The sequence below is a fragment of the Nilaparvata lugens genome, chromosome X, assembly GCF_014356525.2.
Source record: "Nilaparvata lugens isolate BPH chromosome X, ASM1435652v1, whole genome shotgun sequence".
NCBI lineage: Eukaryota > Metazoa > Arthropoda > Insecta > Hemiptera > Delphacidae > Nilaparvata > Nilaparvata lugens.
In genome coordinates, this window is record NC_052518.1 from 19955591 (window position 1) to 19975776 (window position 20186).

The window sequence follows — 20186 nt, forward strand, 5'->3', positions numbered from 1 at the left end:
TAACTTATCAGTTCCTTATCAGATCGCATGCTGTACACGTGACTAACATGATTCCGATAGTAAATTTCGACAATGTTATAAGAGAGAAAGAAATGCCAACATGGTGTAAAAATGGTAAGTTATTACCACATAATGCAAGGATCCTTATAATAGGCTCTTCAGGTTGTGGCAAGACCAATTTACTATTTAATTTAATTTTTTCAAAGAATGGGTTGAGATTTAAAACTATATACTTGCACACGAAGAGCGAGTATCAAGATAAGTACTTGTTTTTGAGAAAAGTCTTTTCAAAAATGAAGGGTATTGAATTTCATATAAACAGCAATTCGGAATCTATAGCTCACCCCAACAAAATTCAACAATTTTCTCTTGTCATTTTCGATGACTTCCAACTTAATCACGTACCTCAAATAAGAGAATATTTTACCATGGGTCGACATCGTAATATTGACACTGCATATTTAATTCAGAGTTATGGGGCCACACAGAAACATTTCACTAGGGACAACGCAAATATGATAATAATCTTCAAGGTAGATTTATTGAGTCTGAAATTAATTCACAGAGATCATGTTGGAGCAGATATTCTTATAAAGATTTCGTTAAACTTTGTCATACAGTTTGGAATCGTAAACCTCATAATTTTCTAACTATTATGACCGAGTGTGGAATTAATAGCGGGAAGTACCGAGATTCGCTCGATACGTTTCTTACCGTTCAGTAGAGATTAATTCTTTGTGCAGTCATGTTGTCATACAGCAGGAAGCTGAATAGAAAGGAGGTTGGTTTAATCGAAAAGATTAAGAAATTGAGAAAAGTAATTAGAGAGAAGCATAAAAGCTTAGTCAATTTTGAAAAGCGATCGGAGGAATATAATAGGAAAACGCTCTCCCCGTTGATAGAGCCCATAATTGAACTGGGAAAAAACAAATTCTCACACTCTGATGTAAAACCAAAAAAGGAACAAGTAAAAGAGGAGAGTATGGAAATTGATGATAATGGAGAGGGAGATGAACAGAGTTATGAGAGTTCAGCAGACAATTTTTTAAGCTCGACTAAATTTGAAAACAGTTTACTTGGTTCTAGCAGAAACGATGATGTGCTGTCACAATATCTAAAAACGTTTCATGCGGAAAAACAGAATAATTCAATCAGTTATGGAATTTCATATAATTCTAAAGATGACGTGTATTATATTGGTAATCAGCAAGTAATATTTGTTGACGGTTATATAGATATTAATAATGAAAGATTTCGATTAACACACGGTCTACTTGAGTTATTATTCAGTGCGAGACCAAACTCAAATCTTTATAATCAAAGAGATCTGGATAAGTATAAAAAAATCTTAACACTTACAGGTATACATTTAGATCGAAGAGGCTATGTTAAACGAAATCAGGGAATTAAATCGCAAATGATTCAAAAGTTATTTCCCAGTAAAAAAATTAGTAAAAAGAAGGGTTGGGGTTTATTGAAATTTGCAAAAAATAATTCTCATGATAGAATTTATCAATACTTTGATAATTTTGACGAATTAGTGGAAAGATTAAATTTACTCTATTCCTCAAAAGCTAGTGGGAACAGTGGGCATGATGTGGAAATTGTGAGTATAATTGAAGAGCTAAAAGAAGCAAAATTAATTGTTTAGTGTCACGATGACTCTACATCGATTCGGACGAATTGATACACCTAGCGGAGCTAGTCTTACGTGCGATATTGACTCGATAACACAGAAGATAATCGAATCGATAAATCAGCAAGGAATCAGGAATATTGGAGTGAGCATAATTGAAACAGAACATATTCTAAGCACGTTACAAAATTTCAGTACTAATATCGATAAAGCTATTGGAGAGAGAACTCAAACTCTAGAGAGTGCTTTAGGAGAAGTGAAAACTTTAACAGACAGCTTTTCATCTCAGTTGCTCAGTATTAACAACGATAAAGTTGATAAGGCTTATTTAGATGAAAAATTAAAAGCCGTATCAGATAAAATTAAGAATTTGGAGGTGCTGGACAGAAACTATCTCAATACTAAATTGAAACAACTTAGTACAGAAATTTTTACTAAAGTAAATGAAACACACCCATCGGGAATTGATAAGCAATATTTAGAATCTACTTTGCAGAAATTGATTAGTTCTTCATTAACAAAGGAAGAGTTTGAAAAACGATTATCTGAAATGGTGAGTGCAATAAAAGCTAATATTATGGAGGGTATTGAGCAGTTTATTACAAAAGATGCTATTGCTATTCTGATTAATCAAATTGCAGAAAAGTATGCAACTAAAAATGATATTGGAGATTTTATTAAGAAAAACGAGATGGCAGACGCTGTGAAAAGCGTATGTGATGAAATAGCTGAGGCAATTAAAAATTCGGAAGAGGGTGCTGTCATGAGACTGCAATGTTCAGCCCCATTCATTGACTACCTAAGTTTATTTATCCACAGAGTGGCCCTGGACATTGTATCAAAATACGCCGAGGTAAGTTTCCATATGAATTGGATTGAAGCAAAGGATCATGGGCTTAATGAACATCAGGTAGTACAAAATATTACAGAAAAAATGGATTTGGTGAAATATAAAGACTTTATATTGGCGCCGAAAACATAAAATCTTGAGTTGAGTGTGAGAGAGTGAACGTTTCAGTCTAGACGAGTGTGATTGATTGTATAAACACATGTGTGAGAGAGAGACAAAACCTATAGTTTCAGTCTAGACATTTTTGAGTATATCGATAAATCTTTTAAAGGTTGAGTGAGACAACACCTATAGTTTCAAATTTCAGTCTAGACCACCATGATTGACATTTTTGAGTATATCGATAAATCTTTTAAAGGTTGAGTGAGACAACACCTATAGTTTCAAATTCAGTCTAGACCACCATGATTGACATTTTTGAGCATATCAATAAATCTTGAAAAAGGTGTGCGAGTGAACTTCAACACCTATAGTTTTCACCCTAGTCATTTTTGACTATATCGATAAATCTTGAAAAAGGTTGTGTGAAGTAACTTTAACAACTAAACACTTGTCACATAAATCGATTTTTTCATGCAACGGTTTTCGATGCAGGAGTTATTGGAGTTAGCAAGGGACCTCACAGGGAGCAGAGCAGATGTGAGGCATGCGCGAGCGAATGCATGTGTCACTTTACTCTAAAGAGGTGATATGTTCCCATTATAAAACTTATACTAGATTCCTTCCTTTCGTAATGCTGGTGAGAAACGTTTCACTACTACAGTATAGGAACGATCGATCAAAATGGAAGATAGTTACTTCTTGTCTCCTTTACTCGCTTTCGTAATAAAGAAGGGTGCGGGAAAGAGATGTGACGAGTAAAAGAAGAAATGCTGGTTGTGAGAAGCGAAGGCAGCGTATAACATTAGTATAACATTCTTCCTTTACTCGGGTTAGAGAAGGGTGCGGGAAAGAGATAAGGATCAATTGAGCCCGTCATCGTAGTATATCATTAGAGCGAAATGGATGCACTTCAATTTGTCAGTATAGCATTAGATGTAGAAATATGAATTCGCTTTAATCTGACACCAAAGGAATTTCTCAAAGTGAGTCTGGCATTAGAGCGAAATGCATTCACTTCAATTTGTCAGTATAGCATTAGATGTAGAAATATGAATTCACTTTAATTTGACACCAAAGGAATTTTTCCCTCTCAAAGAGATTTTTTCCCCACATCTATCATTCACCTCAATCTGTCAGCATAGCATTAGATGTAGAAATATGGATTCACTTCAATTTGACAGTAGAGAGAGGGAATTTTTCCTCCTAAAAGGGAAATTTTTTTTTCCCTCACCTGGAGAGAGAGAGAGAGATATCTTACCCCCCTCACCACCACTGGACAGGGGGAAGGGGAAATCTATTTTTAGAAAGAGAGAGAAAGATATATCTCCCTCTCTCTCTATCCCCCTCACCTCCACTGGACAGGGGGAAGGGGAAATCTATTTTTAGAAAGAGAGAGAAAGATATATCTCCCTCTCTCTCTATCCCCCTCACCTCCACTGGACAGGGGGAAGGGGAAATCTATTTTTAGAAAGAGAGAGAAAGATATATCTCCCTCTCTCTCTCTATCCCCCTCACCCCCACTGGACAGGGGGAAGGGGAAATCTATTTTTAGAACACCCCCTGCCCTACAGGCGGGGGGAAGGGGAGGAGGGATGGACGAGGGGGGAGAGGGGGGAGGGGATTTCGAGCAAAAAAGTCCGTCAGTTTTCCCAAACCTTCTCTACTTTTGAAGGTCTCTGTCTCGAGATATTTGTGACCTACACGTCAGTTTGAAGCATTGGTCACCACAATGGCATATAAAGAGACTATTTTCGAGTTATGTTAGGGAGTGTGATAATTGAGGGTTACTAGCTCCAAGAGTGGTAGGACTTGAAAGTCCTAACTTAGTCTAATAAAGAATATTTTTATTTTATTACATGACCTTCCCTCCTCCCCTTACTTATGCCTCGTCCTTCTAACCCATTGACCACAGGCTAAAACTAAGATTCAGCTCTGACTGGAATATAAGAGTCTACATTCTGCCATACTCTTGAAAATTTGAAAATGAATCAAAGAAACATCAACCTTCCATAGTCATGAACAATAATATAATAATATAATATATTTAACAATAATATCAAAGAATGTATTACGGAATGTGCCATATATGCTCCTTATGGCCGTTTCAAACATTATAACTGAAGACTTAGGCTAAGACTCTCGGCAACATTCGAAGAGTATTTCAAAAGATAGGCCTATACTGTATATGAATTAGACCTAAAGTGTTCACATCAAGTTCATTTTGTACAGAGACCAACACACATAGGTGTATACAGAAGAAAATTAAATATGAAAGACTTTTCATGCAAAATAGTATTTCAACTGCAGGGCACGCCAAACTAAGACCATCAGAAGATAGTTGAGTTCCAGGGAATTCTAGCTAAATATACAACTTTAGGCTATGTTTGAATTTGGATTTTTTATTGAAGATCTGAGCTGATTATTTTTTCATTTTTGGAAATCGAGTCCAAAAATTGTAGATAGTATATGACTGAAGAAGCGACAGCTCCGAGTTTGAGACAGTAAAACTCATGTATTCAATTGATAGTTAATGAATTTCAATGAAGTTGATAGTTTGAGTTTAAGGCGGATTAAATAGACTGCTTTAATATCAGAATGGTACGATAGGCCTACCGTAGAAACTATTATTTTGGAATGCTAGGAATTCTTCACAGAGCCTTTTTGAAAGGAAAAGCATACAAACAAATTAAAGTTGAAAAGAATTAGTGCAGAAGTCACGGAAAATAGCAGCAACACCAAAACGACACTAACAAAATCAATTTTATTTATTAACTTACTCTTGATTTGTCGAAGAACGCAGTAAGTAGAAAGGCGAACAATATAATAGTTACGCCATATAGGTCCAGTAGCAGGAAGACGAGGAAGCAATCGGAGTGCTGGAACAATCTAACTGCGTAGAGCATTATAGTTGCGATTATTGAAATCAGTAGAACAATAGCAGCGTATGGGATGAACCACGCAGTCCTGGAAAAAAAATCGTGCATTAATATCAATATTATTGGGAGAAGGTAATCTCTAAATTACATGGAAGCATTCTCTGTATGCGTTGCTATGATTTATTATTAATTTAAAAAGATATATCAGTTTTTGTTGAATAAAACCTGTTCACATCAGAATTGGTTACTCCTTTATTACAATTTATTGAATAAAAACTGATATAACTATTTAATTGATCATAAATCATAGCAACGCATATAAACAGCAGGTTTATCATCTCAGAAGCTTATTGAACGTTAAATCTACAGCGTGATCCAAAATCGTGCAACCTTTGTTAAAACTTTTGGAAAATGAGTTGTAGCCTACATAATGTTCAAAAAATATTCTAGTCATGAGAAGACATTATAACAGTTATATTTGCAGGTAATTTCCATAGGAAACTACAATTGACCGCAAAGACGGTCTTCAGCTCAATCGATCGATGAGGGCGCTGCCCTGTGACTTTGGAGAAACATTTTCCTCGCTTTTCTGCACTTGCGACTCGGACAATGGCATTTCCATAGACGGATGTCAACTCCATTGAACGAATTATAGCGGCGTTCCACTACTACTCAAGTACTGCCATCCGATCTCTCAATCGCTCGTTTTCCTGTTCAAGATTTGCATGTTTGTGTGTGCCTGGTGCCGAAGTCAGTAACACATGATCATTGTTGTCCGGTAACGACTCATGCGAGTGCGACTCCCGCACAATTGACAAACTGGTGTTTGTTATGAGTGAGACAGAACACCCTTTTGCTAAACACCGCCAAATATCACCCTAAAGGTTCGTACCCACTAGAACGTACCAGACACGGACCGTGTCAGACCATGCCAGGCACGTAAAATAACAACTATGCCCACTACAACGGATCAACAGCGTTCTATGCCAGTACATTACGCGTATGGTACGCGTATGATACGCGTATGATGCCCGGTCAGAAGTTGTTGGGAACGCGTCAGTTAGCAAGAGAATGTAGCGGTGAACAGATTTACATTTTGCGGTGTTGTGAAATAGTGTTCTAATCAGTGTTCACATAATTATCTTTAAATATGGCTATTAGGCGATTATCATTAACAGAATTGGCAATGGTTGCAATTATTTTGGACGAGGAAGAGGAAAATAGAGGAACTCAGAGGCGCTATTGGATTCACGAATCTCTAAGAAAACGGAAAACTGAGGGGGAATATTGGACATTATATAGGCACAATTGATGATGAAGAAAAGTTTTTTTCGTATTTCGTATTAGCAAGTAGCAACTAACTAGGTACTTTACCACAATGGTGTCTACACTGGCTACCAACGCGGCGCATGCGCGGTTACAACGGGGTTTGCAGGCGTCACGTACCATGCAAGGAGCGTTTCGTCACAGACAAAATATACTGGCCGACAAATGTTGACCTGGACGTGCATGGACGCTCCGTGCTTGGCCGGTGACGGAACGGTCTAATGGGTGTATTACATATCAAATTATGCAAATAATATTTTTTTGCATGTGTCGGTACGGGCACGGTCATGGTATGATACGTTCTAGTGGGTACGAACCTTTACTAGTTTACGATGCCTTTTTGAACTTGAATCCCTCATACAGAATCACCGGGTTGCCCTTAGATGTTAGACACCATTTTATTTATAAAAGAGTTTATTTATTTATTAATCGTTCATTATCCATAGGCCTATTACTGTATATAAATAATTTTATTTCCATCATAAATTTCACTTGACATTCATTTTAAGTTTTGGAAATGATATGACTACTTTGACAAGTTGTGTGGTCATTGTTAGTAATGTATTTAATTGTAATTACTATATAATTGTTAAGATGTATAGATTATTTTTTTTTTTTGTAGTCCAGTTCATCACTTTACAGACATTTTAGTGCACGACGTCAGTAGCATCCTGTAAACTTTAATCACTATTCCCAACAAGTCAAGATAACCAGCAAGAAGCAAAAACTCAAATATAACAAGACAACATACATGAGTAGATCTCCGTACAGCACAATAATATACAAACACACAATTAACAAAAAACAAAGCAGCATACAAAAACAATACCTAATCTGAAAGACAACTGGACTCATGAATTTCTAATCGACTTAATCAACTCTAATTAAACAGTAATACAAAAAAATATCAAACCGGGTTAATTCTTAGAACATCAACATCCGTTTGGACCCATGGCTATGCTTTAATTTTCTTTAAAAATTTATTCTTACTATTACATTCCCTGATATCCATTGGCAAATTATTTAAATATTGTGTACCCAAGTAACTAAAAGAATTTTTGAAAATCATTGTACTAACTTTTTGAGATCTGAAAAAATTTGAAACTGCTCGTCTAGTATTATAAATCAAGTAGTTATCTGTACCCGTATTTCCACTTTTTTCATAGAATAATCGCAGAACCCTGAATACAAAAAGATATTGACCGGCAAGACATTAATTGTTTTATAAAGTGGAAAAGAGCTTTCACGCCTTGGCTTCTTCAGAACTATTCTTATAATAGTACTTTACGTCACAAGTCCGGTAACGATAATTTACCGCATAAGTATGATTGTTTCTGCCCGAAACGTAGTTGAGGGCAGAATTATCATACGAATGAGGTAAATACGTTACCGTACAAGTTACGTACAATATTCTTTGTCCTATTTATCTGAGAAAGAATAATATTGCTGAGAAACAGAAACCATTACCTGCTTATGCTCGAATTACTGCATTTTATAAACATGATCTAGCCCATAGCGCCTAGTTCATAACAGACAGACCAATCGAGCTCAAATAATATAATAAAGGCCTATAATATAAGATTTCAGATGAGTTCTTATAGCTTGAAACTTCTTAGACGAGTTCTTAAATTATTTGAGTTATTATATTAACATAGGACTATATTAACTATAGAACTAGGAAACATACTTGACTGTAAAGAAAACATATGATCTCTTTACAGTATAGTATGCTGTAATGAAAATCACATGTTTTCTCGTTCTGCAAACAGCTGTTTACCGGCTTGATTTAATGCATGGAAAACAACTGCAATTGAGTATGTATGACAAAAGTTAATTTGCGTATAGTTCTAATTGGTTTTACCAACGTTTTAAAGGTTCCACCCCAGCATGTTATGCCATATTGCAAATTCGAGTGTACCAATGCATAGTATAGCATTCTTAATAGACTACTTTTTCATTACAGAAGTTTCGCAAGTAATAAAATTTCCAGATTGACATTGTCATCTTATTATGCAATTTATTAATTTGGTAATTACATCTCATTTCCTCGTCGAAGATTAACCCAAGATACCTGAATTGCTGAACTTTTTCTATTACTTTGTTAGGTACCATAAATCAAGACAGTTACAGTCGAAATCGAATGGTCTGGTACTAAAAATTATACACTTTGTTTTTCCATATTATTTTTAGAACACCAGCCACTCAGCAGCCCAAGGTCCTGAACTACCTTATTGTAAACATCCTGAGGATTTTGACCAGTATAAAAAATTGCTATGTCATCAGCAAATGCAGAAACATCACAATTGAAATGTTGTTGCAATTGCAATTGTTGAAATAACAGGTTTTTATGCGGTTTTTTGCTCTTTCAGGGCTTATAACTTTCCAACAACGCATCGTAAAATCAATGCTCATTGTAGGTTTGTAGAGCATTAAATTTTCTTTGCAACGATATATTATTTCACTATTCCAAGTTTCCGTTTCATTGTTATAGCAACTTTAATGTAGGCGGTGAAATTTTCAATCCTGCAACAATTTGATCATTTGACAATGAAATTTGAAGAGGGTGTCTGTTACACAATTTTTCACATTGCAGCTTGATTTGGGCAAGTTAGTAGGTGTACATAGCAAAAGGACGAATCTCTATTCCCTCTGATGAAGGAGTAGAATTGACACTTGTTGCAATATTGAAAATTTCACCCCCTCTATATTAAAGTTGCGATAACAATGCTATAAGGGGAACTTGGAATAGTAAAATAAATATATCATCGCAAAGAGAATTTAATGCTCTACAAACATACGATGAGCATCAATTTTACGATGTATTGTTGGAAAGTTATAAGCTCTGAAAGAGCAAAAAACCACATAAAAACCTGTTATTTCAACAATTGCACACCTACAAGAGCGAATATTTCGGGAACTGAGAATACTACAAAATTCTACTGAACAAAGAGTGTAGAGAATTAATGAAGCGTCATTCTTGGATAGTTATTTATGGCGGTTGAACGTATGTTCTCAAGATATAATCATGCAAGCAAAAAGCTGAAAAATGCAACTTATAAACCACCCTCATCCCCTTAGCATATGAATTAGGTAAGGGGACTTTTCATATGTTCTCCTCCTGACTAGTCTCAACAAAGCTGCAAAGTCAAAAATTTTGTTCAAAACATTTCCTCCAAATTCTTTAGACAATTGGTCTATTGTTGAAAAACTGAAGATTTCACACTCAACACTAAAGTTGCTGCAACAGTTGAAGGGAATAGCGTAAAAGTGTGAAATTATACATGAAATTGAAGAGAATTTAATGCTCTATAAGCTCATAATCAGAATGTATTTTTCCTCGATCGATGTTTGAAAAGTTATAAGAGCAAATATATATATAAAATTGGAGGCAAACGTGTTTTTTTCATAAATGAACACCTTCAAGAGTGGATATCTCGAAAACTGAAAAAGTTATCCAATAAATATTGTAGGAAATTATGTAAGCTTTAATTTTGTACCGTATATTATAGTTATGTCGGAAAAATATATAGTTTTCGAGTTATACGCGAGAAACCAAAAAATGTTACCTTTGAATCACCCCCACCCACTTAACACAGGGGGTAGGGGTGGGGACTTTTGATATGTTTACCTCTTACTACCCTAAACAGAACTGTGGGGTCAAAAATTGTCTTCCAAACTTTTCCCTCTAAACCTTTCCTTGACTGGGCTAAAAAATAGAGTTCCGTAAATGCTTTAGCTTATTAGAGTACCTAACTATCATTCTAAGTACCTAAGCTCTTATCCTTCATCGCCGTTGTAAAAAATGTTTGTAGCAATCCTAACTCAGCCAAAATTAATCTATAACAATTTATTGTACTTATCACAATACACCGGTAGGATCAAAAAAAGGTGCCAACTTCTTCCTAGCAGAAATAAGTCACTCAAGAAACCCAATGCAACCTCATCGTCGTAACCAACCTCTTATACTAAAAATATATAAGATGGAAAGTATTTGTCATTATTCTGCATCTACAACACAGCACAACTTGTAGTTTCATTCATAGCAAAAACACCACTTAATTCGACTCTAAATTATTTGAAATGGAATTTTAACTCAGAGTCGACGTTAACTATAGCACGTCAGGCGTGCTATTCTATAAGAATTTTTCAATTTAACCAATAAATCTGTCATCCTCTTCAACTTGCAGTCTCAACGTAATTTTAAAACAAATAAGAGCATATGTAACTTGAACTGGGGAAATTGAACTATCAAACTTAAAAATAAGTTTAATTGCACAAGGATGCACCGTGATATTAGCATAATATTAGTTAGCAGTGGGAAAAGCATAATATAATAAATCCAAGTGCAGAACCTTACAGATTACAGAAGTATAGGACAACTACTCCACATCATTTTATCTTAAATTACCTCTACATCAATTTTATATAATATGAAGTTTCAACAAAATGAAAGAATGAACAGTTTCAACAATTTCCAGGATAATTCTTTGATAACTTAGCAATCCACCACACTGTTCCTATTAACTGACCATTTATACAACTGTGTCTAATTTTAATTGTTTCAATTGAAACAAAACTTCATAGCTTTTGAATTACTGTAGCCATCTAATCCAGTAACTATAGAATACATTGTTACTTGCAATATATATTTTAGCTCTGAATTTTTAATATATTGCTTGGATATGGTACATAAGAGAATTCCAGAATTTACTTTTTTCATGAAAAATTCTATGTGCTAGACACAGGGAATTTTGACCGATTCATAGAAAAAACTTTTGTTTTAAATAATCAAGAAATAATAATTGTAGATACTTTCCTCATGCGCGTAGTGACAATCGGAAGATATTGTTGATTGAAAACTAAAATTTAGCAGAATTTATTTTTTTCTTGAAATTTTACTCATTTTTAAAAATTGAGAGCAGCTTCTAATGATTCAATTTTATACTATAAAAAAGGTGGAGCAAATTTTCTGTCCAATTACTAGATTTGGCGGGAATAGCTGAGAACTGGGAAATGAACCGAAAATAATATATGAAGTTTTTGGGCCACCTTATATCAAGCAAAAATAAATTTTCATGAAAAATTGGTTTTTGACTTCAGTTACGTACCGTATCCAAACAATATAGAGAAATCGGAACTAAAATATATATTACAAGCAACCTCCTTTTTCATGTCACTTAACACTCTAAAAGTATAGATAAATTTTTTAGTTATCAAATTTAGAAATTATAGCTGTCATATCATTCAACTTCACGTTTGATTGAAAAAAGTGAAAGTTGATATCATAAATAGTTGGTATCAAAAACTCAAAACTTACCAATACACCGAATCTTTGACGCCCATGATCTTCATGCCCTCTTTGATTCTCTTTTCCTTTTCACCAACAATCAGGATGAGTAGATAAGTGATGAATTGAGTTAAAGCCATTGAAATGTAGAATGGAAATACAATTTTGTATACCAATATCCACTCTGAAAATCCGAAGTCGAATTATATCAATAAGAATGAATCTAATAAAATTATACAAATTTGAGTAATTTGTATAGTTAATAATTTATATAATTGATAATAGCATATTCCTATTCCACTTACAATGTTCGACTAGGAATATGACTAACTCATAAATTAATAACCTAAATTAATGTAGTCAACAATGTTTTTATCAACTAATACGAATCTATATTCACTGATTATTAACATAGAGCCTTTTGATGAATGGTCATTGTTCTTTATTTTGTTCAGGGCCAAGTTTTTCAAGAATTATTGCTGAGAAAAATGATGAGCAAGATTTGAGCCTGCATGAATTGATTTATTTGGAAGTCATTTTATTCTGAATGATATGATCTCTGATGATAATATTAAGCAAGGTAAAGCGACTACGAAATGAGCGCAGTTCCCTTTACTGCGAGCTAAGAGGATGGCACCAATTACATCAATGGTGCAGGAAGACTTTGCGTTAATTAAGTGGCTCTTCAAGGCGCGAACAGAGCTGATTCAGTTGAACCGATACACGTTCAACCAGCCAGTGAAGCTGTGTCCCCTGTGCAGCTGGAAGGAAGAAGAAGAAGATGTGATGCATTTCATTGCCAGATGTCCCATACTGCGCGATATACGGTGCGCCTACCTGAGGAGAGGCTTGCTGTCGAGAGAGGAGCCTACCTGAATGGCAGTGACTGGAGAGATGTTTAGGTGATGTTTAGATGATTAGGCGCTACTTTAAGGCCTGCTTGGATACAGATATTCGTTGGTCCATGTGTTCAATTTCTGAAGCAATCTTGAAACGTATCTTCTTTTACAATAAGTAAAAAAAAGCTTCTTTTCCAATTTTTATAGATATGAATGTAATATACTAACATTTTGAAACTCAAGAAAGGGGAAAAAATACTGTATTTGTCTTTCGCCTATCCCCCGGACGGATTTAATCCATGGGGTAAATACCAAAAATGTTATATTTGAAAAGGAATATGTTATTGTGGTATATTTGATTAATGAAGGCAAATTATCTATTTCTTACTTAAAGATTCTGCATGTTGGAACAATATGATATTTCTCTAATGTATTAATGACAAGTTCCTTATCTTAAAAATTTCGTAAGTATCCAAGAAAAGGATTTTTCTAGTGCAGGATAACAAGGTGAAACTTTCTGGTGTTATTTATTTGAAAAGCCTCTTGACTATTTTTTTTTTTGTTAATAGTTTATAAGTTCAAATTTTTAAGTATTTTAAAACTTCTAAGAACCTTTTCCTGACCCTTTGTAAGGCAGAGTAATCAATACCTTATTTTCTTAGCAAGTTTTTACTATATATTATAAATATGATAATGAGAAACTATATTAAAAACGACCATAGTTTTTTGGTATTTTCGAGAATGGGACTAACACTTTAAAGAATATGGGGTCGCTGAAACCAAGTATGAAATTAGAAATCTTCTATTTTTTATTTTCAAGGAAGTTCGACTTTGAGAGAAAATGATGAGTTATACTATGAGCAAACGTAGCCTGAATTGTAGGATCCCCATGTGAAAGACGCAGGAGAGACGCGAAATATGAAATATGATCTACCAATAGCAGACGTGATTCTACTGTGTGATACGGGCCTATCGTGTGAATAACTTTTCAATGGAAGTGAATCGAGTAGTTCTCCTCCTTGAAAAGTGAAGTGATTCAAATATTTTTCTAATGATTAAGTATGAATTAGTAAAAGTACTTACTTGCAGTGAATTCTTCTTTCGGGAACAGTTCAACCGACATCCTCGGATAATCAAACAGCGAATCATTTTTCAATTCCATCTGGTATTTGAAAAAAAAAACAAAAAATTAATTAAAATGTGCTATTCTACACAGGCAAACACCTCGAAAACAAGACTGCCGCGAAAATTTGCAGGGCTTTGTATCACTTGCATTTTGATAACCGTTCATGATATTTCACTGTTATTTGCACCAAAATATTTGGAAAATCATTACAATTATAGTTATATTAAAGTTCCCTCCAAAACGCATTACTTCATTAGTTATAAGCTTCCAAAACCCTACAAAACCTGTTTTACTTCATTGACATAGGGTGAAAAAAACTTGTTTTCCGCTGGAAAGTGAACTTTTCTCTCTTTTTCCGATGACGCTCCAGCCGTGGAAAATTGACTTACAGCCTTCAACTCGATGTCGTTTTTAAGATTTGCAAAATTCTACAACACTATTTGAATAATATTGGTAAATGTCAACTACAAACACATTTACAGGGTAGAAAGTGAAATTCTGTCCCCGAAAAATGTATGTTTCAAGCTTTTGGAGTTATATTAATCATGAGAAGAGTACTGAAAATGAGACTATTCTCTCGAATATGATAGTTTGGGTAATTATTGACACTCTGGTGGTAGGATCAATCCGATATCTCTCACTATAACTGAAAAGCAAGTTATATAAAAAAAAAACTGTCAGTTATGGCCCCATATTGAATTTTTCGATAATTTTTGTTGTTTCCATCATCAATATTCTTATTCAGCTTTTTCTAACGGAGAGATTGAGACCATTCGCAAGTCTTTATCATGAAGTAATCATGAAAAACTCGATTTTATAGTTCTAGCTTGTGACCTTATGCCTACGGGAAAACGCACCAGAAATCATGCAAGGTTTTCTTTGGAGGGCGCTGGAGAACACAATTTGTTATTGACGTACACTTGCAGCGCGTGGAGACATAAATATATGTCTCCAACAAAATATAATAAAATGATATCATTTTGAAGCCGAGAAAATTATCAAAATTTCATAGAATTTCCCTGTATTTCTTGCACAAAAAAGCTATAACAGCAAGAAAATGAAGAAAAACAGGGTTTGTACGATTTTTGAAGGTTATAACTAATAAAAGATGCGTTTTAGAGGAAACCTCATATAACAATAATTGTAAAGATTTTCCGAATATTTAGGTGCAAAGAACAGTGGTGTATCATGAACGGTTATCAAAATACAAGCGATATAACAAAGCCCTGAAAATTTTGGCGGTCATCTTATTGTTTTCGACGTGTTTGCTTGTGATTACGACTTATCATTATGTTCCTCATTAGTTAGTCCTCACATAGAAATTGAGACACCTTCCACGGTTGTTACCCAAAAATGATCACGGAATGACATTTGCGCCCGGACTAAAAATAATGACACCTATACTAATTATACTGTTTCTAATATCCTCATCAATTTTTGTCTAATTCACATGTTATTCTTCAAAGCAGAGTCAATATAATAAATCATCCATATGAACTACATTGAATTGATGAACTCCATGTAAAAATTATTTATTTTTACACTTTTAGTGAGGAACAGTCCAATCCAAAGGAAAACGTCAATTCAAAATATTGCAGGAATATTCCTTGGTGAATTTGAAAACTGAAACTCAAACAAGGTGATACTGAGGCAAACTACCTCATTGCTTGTTTCTTTTTCTGCAACACTGCAAACAGACATACGTAGATATCCATCAACCGTTGGATTAACCAACATGAGACCACTAAAATGATCAATAGAATATTGACAATTTAAATTTTCACAAAACATGATTTACCTTCATCTTAGTTAGATCAATAAGCTGCTGAATCGATAGAAAACCGGACGTCACATAAGTTTTTGCAGGACATTCGTCTTGTGCTTGAATGGTGTGTGATTGATCTTTATAGGTCATTGGATCATTTGGATGGTAATGTTGTCTACAAGCTGAGGCTGGAGCGTACAATTGATGAGTAACTGGAGTAGCAATAAAGGATGGATTAGTTTTGATCTCATACCTGAAACACAAACAGAGATGAACTTTGTTAATACTAGAATTTGATTTGGATGTAGTCTTTGCATTGAATTGTTTTATCTGTGATACTCCGCAACAGACCATTGTTGCTCTCATCATTAAGATTAATAGCCTAAACATAACATAATACTACTTAGTAGATGAATAAATTACAAGTAGAATTCACCAAACAAGAAGCCATTTACTGGATTACGTGCTCCACCGAATATCAGGATTTACATCAGATTAATATCGAGCTTAAATAACCATAAATTGAGTACTGTTCTGACAGTACTCTCGTTTATATCATTGAAGGTAATGTGTCGTTAATAGTATCTTCTTTAATGCTGATTTTTCTAAATCTTGAAATAAATCTGCAAACGTGGACTTATGTTATAGTTACTGTATAATATTGAATCTGAAATCATCAAACATATATTTTGAAAGACGTGGATGACGTCTAATTGACTATTTATCAAAATTGGGAAAGCGATTTTTTGGCTGTGTTTCACCTCTCGATCATAATGGGCCACATGAATAAAGTTGAGCATTTGCTTATACTTCTAAAATATTGAGCATATACTTCACTTTCTATGAATAAACGTGAGCAAAACCTTTTGCTCATGCTCATAAAAAAAATAGTTTGAGAATTTGCTCAAAATAACGCTTATGCTTAAAATTGTATGAATAAACTAGAGCATTTGCTCAACTTTTGAAGCAAGTGCTTCAAAAAAGGTGAGTCTAGTATAGAGCAGCTTTTCACCTTCTGCTCATAGTAAAATGGCTCTACTAATTCGTGTGAGGAAGAGGAAACTATACCAGATACACACAACCAATCACAGCCAATAGTTGAGAACTATAAAACTATTTTTAAATTCAACCATGAAAATGTCCAGTGGATGGCTGAACATTTCATAGGAAATATAAATGAAAAGAGAGGAGGAGCTCTTACATCTACACAAAAGTTATTTTTTATATTAATATATTATTTTGATATTAGCAGATATTCTTGAGGTCAGTTTGAATAATTATTAAATAAGTTCAAACAAGTGAAATGTTAATTGAATTTGTTATCAAAAGTGATATACCGTATTCCTACCTATCACCATTATTCCTACAAAAGAATAAATACAAAATATACCTAGGATGGAGTTCCAAAGGGCCGAACCCCATGTTACTTCTATTTTTCCTGCCATCACAGAATAGGGCATAGACATTTAAGAAGATGAAAGTGTAGCAGATTATAAGAAGGCTATTGAGATCATACGATTATGCTGGGGATTATTATAAAAATTTCATTTTTCACGCTATTATTTCGAAATTCAGAACTTAACTAACCTAAAACTCAAGTCATAGATAAAAAACAGAGCAGGCGACCAAACCAAAGCGGTGTTTACACTATAAAAACAAAGTAAGACAAATCAGCTGATAAAAAATCTTTGAAATACGTGAGCATTTGCTCCAGTGTTCAGAAGCATAAATATGGTAAGAGTATAAGGTGAATCTTTATACATATAAAAATGAGCAAATGCTTTTGCTTCTACCTAATACTAATGAGCAAAGCCTTATGCTCCATGCTCATGCTCATGCAAGCATATGCTCAGTTTTTATTTCTATGACCCATTATGTCTGAACTGTGATTCTATAAATATTCTCATCCATTTAAATGCGGTTTGTACCAAAATAAAGTTTTGCGGCCCTTTATGTGCAACTTTTATTTGTATTTTCAAATAAATTGTTAGATGAATCAAAAATTTTAAAAATGTATGGGCAGCGCTATCTGGCGATTATCATTGACATAACTCACACCTGACATTGCTTCGGTTTCATTGCCACTTGGAGTATTGGATGATTTTAAGCGAATTTTGAATAATTGTAGTGAAATTTCAGCTCATAATTTTTATCTTAATTAATTATCCTTGATAATTCCTAAATTATTTCAATGATGCCCAATTCACACAAACAAGTGACAAGTTCATAGATACAAGTCTTGTATGGTATACATTATGAAATCAATTTTCTCACCTCAAATCAATGTCGTATGGGTTGTTCTCAAAAACAATGGCCAAACCTGTGGAGTGTGGATCCTTCCAATAGTCATCGATCATTTTTTCTTTGCTATTGTAATAGACGAAATTGATGGGATGATCACGGTCTTGGGAGTTGGGAAGATTTTCATGTATTTTGTTCAATAGTTGCAGAAAAACCTGAGAAATACGAATTGAAAAGGACAGTTATTCAGGTACCGTACCTTCAATTATACCTACGATGGTGATTATAAGCATAAGCAGCATAGTAGGCTAGGTACAGTCGCAGAGGAAAAACAATACTTGCAAGTATATTTCAAATTAATAACAAATAGAAATTCATTGGAATATTTTTTTTCATACAACATATTTTCAATCTTAATTCCCTTTTCTGTGGTATTGTGCAACTCTGCAACTTAATTGATTATCCATCACATGCATGGTCGGATGATGGGACAACCAATGGATTGAGCTATTTATGTAGGATGTGCTATTCATCTAATCAATTGAATATCAATGACGTTTTTATTTTCACTCTAATTTGTTTCAATTAACTTTTACACAGGATTGAAGTTACTGTCGGAGAGTGACATGCATTCCGCAAACAACCGAACGATATGTTATTATTTGAATGAAAGTTAATGGTTTTGGTTGAATAATATAAAATATGATAATGTGTTCATAAAATGGAACTCATAAAATATTATCAAAACACAATATTCATTAATCGATTGGATTAGTTCAATGAATTAGGCGTAGGTTCTTCTAACAGGCCTATTTATATTTTGGTGTTTTCAAGATTTAAGGTTTTAATATGAATTTTGATCTTGGAATGATTCCATCTGTTCTATCAAATAGAGAAATCTATTCAGAGATAAGTCTAGATATCTTGTTGATCGGTATTCAAACAAATTCAAATTCAAATTTATTTCTCAAAAAACATACACAATTATAATAATATAATATTATTACATCTCAAAATAATAAAGAGAAATACTATTAAATATAGCAAGCTTCTCGCGTTGAGAAAGGAACTGCTAAAGTATAACAATGAACTGAAGTGCGTCTTGAAAGCTGTGGGTGGAAGGACGTTCATTCTGGTGGTCGTTGGAAGAAGGACTCCGTCGCGGAAAAGAGGATGGTACCGAGGAGCTGAGCGAACTAGTGAAGAGCGATTTCAAGCCAATCATTAAGCAGATTTACGAAGCTGGTATAGAAAAGGTGTAGCGGGAGGCCCGCCGTCAGCGTTCGAGCGAAGACGTGCCATGTGGAAGGGAGAGCCGCACTAACACACAGGTGATGGAAATTTTATATTATAATATCTGTGGACTTGAATCAAAAATTAATGAATTAGGTTTTTTGAACTTTTTGAGTAAATTTGATGTGATTTTTCTATCTGAGACTTTTATTGAAGATAAAGATGTTAGTGATTATGAAAATGTTTTCCATAACTTTGAAGTAAGGTGGCAAGGCGCAGTCAGGCAATCTCAGTTTGGTAGAGCCAGTGGGGGAATGCTAATGGGAATTAATAGATTGTCATTGTATCATGAGGGACTTTCTTTTAGAACAATTAATAATATCTCAGTTGTAAATATTAATTTTCAGATTCAGAGAGAAATTAACCTGTTACCGCTGTACTTGAACTGTAATAATTGGAATAATGAATTTGTAAAATTGATGAATTTTATGTACTCCAATGTAGTGTCTAATTTTATATTGATAGGCGATATGAATGTACGTATTGGAGAGGAGCAGGTTATAAATGATGAAAGTTTACTTACGGATGATAATACAAGGTTTTCATATAAGAGAGTTTCGAAGGATAAGGAGCTTAACAATAGGGGGCGAAGGTTTCTAGAGCTCTGTGATGATTACAATTTGATTATACTGAATGGGAAGTGATTCGCCAAGTGATGGGATGGGTGAATTAACATTTATTGGAGGTATGGGGCGGAGTTGCAGTAAATGATTCAGCTGCGGTTACAGGGCAGGGAATGTATTAAGTTTTGTAAATGATTTTAGAGTAATGAAAGAACCCTACTCAGATCATATGCCACTCGGTTTACAGCTCAGAGGTGTAACATTAGACAACGAGAATAACAA

The 20186-nt window shown here is 34.3% G+C and overlaps 1 protein-coding gene across 1 annotated transcript in view; it reads right to left on the bottom strand.

The window, feature by feature from the left end:
• LOC111043629 (ATP-binding cassette sub-family A member 2) overlaps positions 1-20186 on the bottom strand; it is a 166108-nt gene that overhangs the window by 71130 nt on the left and 74792 nt on the right. The window contains exons 4-8 of the mRNA XM_039441849.1: positions 18082-18263; positions 15841-16060; positions 14000-14078; positions 12108-12261; positions 5366-5552 (exon numbers count right to left, since the gene is read on the bottom strand). Of these exons, the coding sequence (XP_039297783.1) occupies positions 5366-5552; positions 12108-12261; positions 14000-14078; positions 15841-16060; positions 18082-18263 (822 nt within the window). The remainder of the gene's footprint in view (positions 1-5365; positions 5553-12107; positions 12262-13999; positions 14079-15840; positions 16061-18081; positions 18264-20186) is intronic.